This window comes from Chroicocephalus ridibundus, chromosome 5 (assembly GCF_963924245.1).
Source record: "Chroicocephalus ridibundus chromosome 5, bChrRid1.1, whole genome shotgun sequence".
NCBI lineage: Eukaryota > Metazoa > Chordata > Aves > Charadriiformes > Laridae > Chroicocephalus > Chroicocephalus ridibundus.
This window is the reverse complement of record NC_086288.1, coordinates 57,822,724-57,828,723: the sequence shown is the minus strand read 5'-3', so window position 1 is coordinate 57,828,723 and position 6,000 is coordinate 57,822,724. Positions and strand designations below refer to the sequence as shown.

Genomic DNA, 6,000 nt, shown 5'->3' with positions numbered 1-6,000 from the left:
CTGATGGGAGATGAGAAGCTTTTAAATGTCTAATGCCAATTGTACAAACGTTCAGTATATAAAAATCTTAAAGGAAAATTCCATGTTTGTCCTTATTGCTCTTCCTTCCAAGAAATGCTGTTCAGCTGGACCCTGATGCTGATCTTGCTGAAGTTCCTAGTTAGAACAGCTTGCTGTATAATTAGGCTAAAATATGATTTAAAGTGGAAAATAGTTGATGAGTAACACATTTAATTTGTTTTGAAGTATGAAGAAAGTGACAAAGATGTGTGTCTGGTTTTCCATTAGAAATTAAGGTCTTGTCTGCTTTTTTTTCCTTTTTTTTTTTTTTTCAGAATGTCACTGGGAAAGCATTTGGACTCAGTACGGCAAACACTCGAATACATGAGACATGAGTAATAAGAAATCTTCTCGATCCTGCTGAGGATTGAGTAAAACGCTGTACTTGTAATATTGGAAATTTCTGACATACATTTCAAAAAGAAAACCTGGGAGAGACTGAAACAGGAATGATTTCTGTTCTGGCATTACACAAAGTTGTTCTAAAAATTCTTAGCCTGATATTGAATTCATTAAAGTGGATCTATACTTTAAGTGGCATTAACTATCTCTTTTGTTCAAATTTTTACGTAAACTATGCCCAAAGAATTGTTATCATTCATCATTGGAAGGATATTTCAAATAAGGGCTTGCAGAGATCTGGTACAATTGGATATCTTTATTAATAACTTTAGAATAGAGAATATGATTCTTGAAGATATAACCAAGTTGGAAAGGATAGCATGCATTTTGGACAACAAGATTATAAATAAAATGATATTGACAAATTGTGTAAGCAGCCTGTAGTATAGGATTAAATTCAATGGGGACATGTAGCAAGCACTACAGTTACACAGGAAGAAAAACTCCAGGTGTATGAAATTCTGATAACAGGAGGGGATTCAGACGTTGTTAAGTAAATCAGAAACAGTACGAGTCAGCAATGTCATACCGTGAAGAAAGCAAACATCATACTGGGATACATAAACAGCAGTCTCGTATGTAAGACACGTGAAGTAATACTTCCACTCTACTCAGTACTCATAAGCCCTCAACCAAAGTACTGTATCCAGTTTTTGGCACACCGCTTCAAGAAAGTGGAGAGGGGCCAAAGGAAAGCAACAAGAATAGTCAGAAGTCTAGAACAGACAACCCAGGGAAAGCCTGAACGAGGAGGAGTTGTTTAGTCTACGGAAAAGAAGACGGACAGAAGACACACTAACAGCTTTCAAGTATGGGAAAGACTGCTGCAATAGAGGAGGTTGTAAACTGTTCTCCATGGTCATTGTGCATAATGAAATAATGGCTCAAAATTCAGTTGGGGCTACGTAGACAAGTTTTCTTAGTAGTTGCCTAAGTGGATCTAAAGTTCTAAGTAGATTGCCTCAGAAAACGGTGACATCCCTATCTGGTGGGTTTAGGAGGTTAAGCCAAGAGCTGTCAAGAGCAGCCAAGTTCATCTGCAACGTGGGGAAATTAGGCTGGACTTGGTGCGGTGCTTGCTACCGTATTTTTTTTCTATGCTACCACATTTCTTTAAAAGTACATCTTGTTGCTGCAGAGAAGCCCAGCCAAGAAAAGGAACTGGCCACGCAGGTGGACATAGAATGAAAATACAGCCCCTTGGTGGAGGCATGCTACCAGGAAGCACCGCAGACCACCTGTTTTCTGCCTCCAAAAGAACTCCCTCCGGGAATTTCCCGGATTTTTCTCTTCCAAGTGTCCAAGCCACTTGCCAGCGCGGCCTTCCCCGGCGGCCTGCAGCCAACACGCCCAAGAGGGCCTCGACGGGCGGCCGCCCCCCGGTCAAGGCAGGCAACTCCACACCGGCCAGGGTGGCCCACCCCCCGCGATGGCGTCGGACCCCTCCGCGCGCACGGCCGTTGAGGCCGTTGGAGCCGTTAGTCCCGCCCCACCTCCCGGCACCTCTGACCCCACGTTCCTTAGTTACCGCGCGGGGCGTCACTCCGGGACCAAACTACCACTGCGCGTAGCGCGAGCCGGGCCGAACCATTCGCCCAACGGCTGGGGGGGAGGGAGGAAGGGTGGAGTGAGGGAGTGGCGGGTGCCCCCTGCTCGCGCCCGCCGGAGTTGTTGGTGTAGCTCCCGCCCGCTCGCTCCCCTCTCCCCCTTCCCTCCCCTCGCTCGTTGGTTTCGTCCCGCGCGGGCCATAGCGACGGCGGGCGCGCTGAGGGAAGATGGCGGCTCCGGCCTCTGTGGCGCTGCGGGCTTCGTGAGCGCGGCGCTCGCTCCTCTCCCCTTTCCCCTCCTCGCTCCCGCACCCCGTCCCTCCCGGCTGCCCTCCGCCTCTTCTCCTTCCCCGCTGCGGGCCTAGGGACCATGTCGGACTCGGAGGAGGAGGAGAGTCCGGACCGCCAGCTCAAGCTAGTGGTGCTTGGAGACGGTACCACTGGCAAGGTCAGTGCCGGCCCCCGCCGGCAGCGCCCCGCTCCTCTCCGTCGCCGCGGTGCCCCCTTCCTGGCCTTCCCTCGCAGCACTCCCCCTCCGCCTCTCGCGCTGAGGAGGCAGCAGCCCGCGGCGGCTTCCAGTCTGTCGCGCTGCCGTTGTCGGGATACCCGGCGGCGTGACGCCGGCTGACTGTTCCCCCTTCACCCCCGGCCCTCAACTTCTCCCTCTCTGTTGTCTCCCCAGCTTGTGTGGGGCGGGGGCATAAGGAAGAGCCGGGACGAGCCCGCGCCGCTCCTCGGCCGGCCGAGGCGGGCTCGTCCCTCCGTGTCCGCTCCCTGCTCGGCAGCGAAACCCTCTAACGGGGCTGCCGTACCCTCGCGGCACCCGAAGAGGCTTGGTCAGCAAACAGCCTTACACGACTTTAATTCAGTTTTCTCGAGCCTTAATAAAAGGAGCGGCTAACAACGTGATTGCTATGGTGCTGCCTGGTACGGCTTTTCCCTGGGCGGCAGGCCGGGCGCTGGTGGCGGGTGGTTGCTCGGCTAGAGCTGCTGGGATATCCCCAGGTTGTTCCCAGCGGTGGGCAGTGCCCGGGAGGGGCTGGGGTCGGGGCTGGGCACCTCAGTTCGCGCTTCCCCCCGAAACGGCGGGCAGGGAAGGTTGCTTAGCTGGGTCCGCAGGCTCTCTTCGTTTCGGCTTCAGAACTGATGATAACCTCCTGAGGTGGATAGAACAGTTTATATCTCTGAGTTACTGTTTCAGAGTTTGGAAAGACACTTTGGGTCAATTTAGTTTTCGTTTGTGACTTTTACCTTTTTTTTTTCTATCTGTAATCATTTAAGTACTATTTATAAGTGGTTTGTTTATAAACTGGTTATAGTTGACTTCTTTAAAAAGAAATTTTGACAAATAGAGACCAAAGAAGGCAAAAGATGCTTTCTTACCCATGGAAGTAGTCACTAGTCTCTGCTTACACATATGAACATATCTGTTGCAGTATGTAGCCTGAATGCTTTTGTGTCGTACACACAAAAATAGTAGTTTTATTCTATGCTTGAGGAATATTCTTTCCTCTATCAACAACTTGAAAACACAGGGAGGCAGAAAGTCTGCCTGCCTCACAGTTCAGATGAAAAGTAGAAATATTCTTAGAGGTGCTTTAAATGAACTAGCTGTCATTAATAGAAATAAGCTCTTAGTGAAAGTACGTACATGGTTTTGCTCACTTATGCAGAGCTCTGTGAAGAAACAAAACATTTTTTGTCACTGGCGATTATGAACCCAGTCTGAAGTGGCATTGTACTCATCCAAGTCAGTTGATGGGCAATTCCAAGTGACTATGTGATGAGAGCATAATAAATGCACAGGATTGACAGCTGAAGTGCTGTTTCACGGGTAGCTTTCCCCAGGAGTTTTCCATTCAAACTGAGGAATCCTTTCACTACTGCTGTTCAGCACCTTGTGGCAAGACCTCTTGCCAAACATGGATTTTCAAGCATTCTTGAGTTTTGATGTATATTCCTGCTGCTTCCTCCCTCCCACACGGGAGCTGCCGCTCACTGAATCTCCTACTGCCTCTAGGAATCCTGTGCTTCAAGAGCAGTTTATTTTGCATGAGCAGCAGCTATGCTATGGTGGGCTGCTTTTCCTCCTGTCCCCCCTAGATGATGCTGTAATAGAGGCTTCTTCTAGCCATCCTGATGGCCTAGCAGCAAACATTTGCAATAATAGATTTATTGTAGGATCTTGTGAAAATAAAGAAGTGGTTGGGTCATGGAATGGAAAGGTAAAATGTACCTAGTGCTATTTCAAGCACGTCTGAAGACTAAATCGTTGAGGTTCCTCTCCTTTGTTGGTTACTCATTCCGCTAACTTGTTGAAACATGCATATGTCTATATGTTTGCAGCTCTAAATAGCCTGTCTCTCACATCTGGTTCACAGCTGGTCTTTACACCCATGCATACTTAGCCTCTCATTTACTGTGCAAGACATTGGTTTTTCTCTTCCTCTGTCACTGGGATCATCGGGCAGGAGGAGTGTAGGAAATAATTGAATATATCTTTGAAATATTGCATCTCGTGTTTAGTTTGAGATGTTCACATTTGACTTCCTTCTGTTGCTTCCTCCAGCCAAAAAAAAAAAAAAAAGGGAAAAAGAAAAAAAAAAATATTCCCTTCCTCTTGGCCATCTGGGGCTGTCTGGTCTTCAGTTCTCCAGGGAAAAAAAAAAAAAAAAATCTCTCTTTGTGAGTCAGCTGGCTGGAGGTGAAAACTTCATTTCTTTTCCCTCAACCATTGTTTAGAAGCAATGTGATTCAGATTCTGTGCAAGGGTTGGCAGCAGTTTAAAAACAAATCAATGTGAGTTCAAGCTAAGGGTAATGTTTGTGTTTTCACTAGCTAGGAATTGCTCAGTCCATGAGGAGAGAGGGATGTTGTGCTTCTATTCATTTGTTTTGTGGTGGTTGACTGAATAATTAGATACTTAGAATTTTAAGAGTAGGAATAAGCACTGCTGGAGCAAGCTCTAAGGAGAGAAGGGTAAAAAGTGATGAAGGAATGAGAGGAGTGAGAGAGGCAGAGTAGAATCTCACAGAAAAAGTATTAGGGTAAAATAGAGATGGTAAGGAAATGGTAAATTGTTGAAAAGAAAAATTGAGGAGGGGCAAGATTGGTTAGTAAGAAGATAGTAATAGAGAATGATTTTAATGAACTAGACAAACTAGGAAAACAATCCGAAAAAAAATCGGAAGTGGGGACAATGTGAGATGAAGATAAACAGCAATTATTAGTAGCAGTTGGCTCTTTGATTTGGTAGGGAACATAGATACACACAGCAGCCTTATGCATCTAGGTTTTTAAATCAATCCACTCTTCCTGAATCAAAATGATATTCCATTAAAATAAACCAGCAGTACTAGTATGGATTGAAAAAAATGATGTTATGATCCAGATATTTCTACTTTTGCTATGCACAGATTGGCTTAATATTGAAATATGTAATGATGATCCTTAGGGCCAGAACTACTTCAATTTGCTACTACTGAAATAGGTTTAGGGCCTCTGGAAGCAAATCTTGGAGCTATTCATGGGAAGGCAGGTCCTGAAAAATAGGTGTGTGGGAAGAGGAAAGCAGCTGAGGTTCTGTCTTTATGCCATCTGTTGCAACTGGGGCTAAAGTATGGTAGCAGAAACATCCTACCTGTTCCTTCTCCTCTTAACAACAAATGATGAAAATGAAAAAGCAAATGCTTGATCTGGTGTGGGAATTTGCAGGAACTGAAACGTAGGCTGGTATACAGAGTTGTGTCCTGCTTGCTTTAGGATTTTTTAGGATGCCACATTTTTAAGCGTTGTGCCAATTCTGGATCTTGTTGTTTCACATGGGCTCCAAAACTTCATCAGTGTTGACAAAAACATGGTTGTCACTGTTCAGTCTTGCAAATGGAAAATTGCATCAAGAGTCCTGTGCAGATTGGCCTAACTTCATAGATGCATATCTAATGTGAAAAAGTCTTGATAATTTTCTCTTTTTCAGTGAACCAAGTTTCAT

General features: G+C 46.0%; 1 protein-coding gene across 6 annotated transcripts in view; it reads left to right on the top strand.

The window, feature by feature from the left end:
* The first annotated feature begins 2,108 nt into the window (after positions 1–2,108).
* Positions 2,109–6,000, top strand: part of RAB28 (RAB28, member RAS oncogene family) — a 67,387-nt gene continuing 63,495 nt past the window's right edge. For 2 of the 6 annotated variants that reach the window (XR_010071307.1, XR_010071308.1), the window contains exon 1: positions 2,111–2,457. Coding sequence is in view for 4 of the 6 variants with exons in the window: in XM_063336518.1 (XP_063192588.1) it covers positions 2,380–2,457 (78 nt within the window). In the remaining 2 variants the exon portion in view is untranslated. Of the gene's footprint in view, positions 2,458–6,000 lie in introns of all 6 variants that reach the window. The other 4 variants (XM_063336518.1, XM_063336522.1, XM_063336519.1 and 1 more) reach the window with 4 other exon arrangements.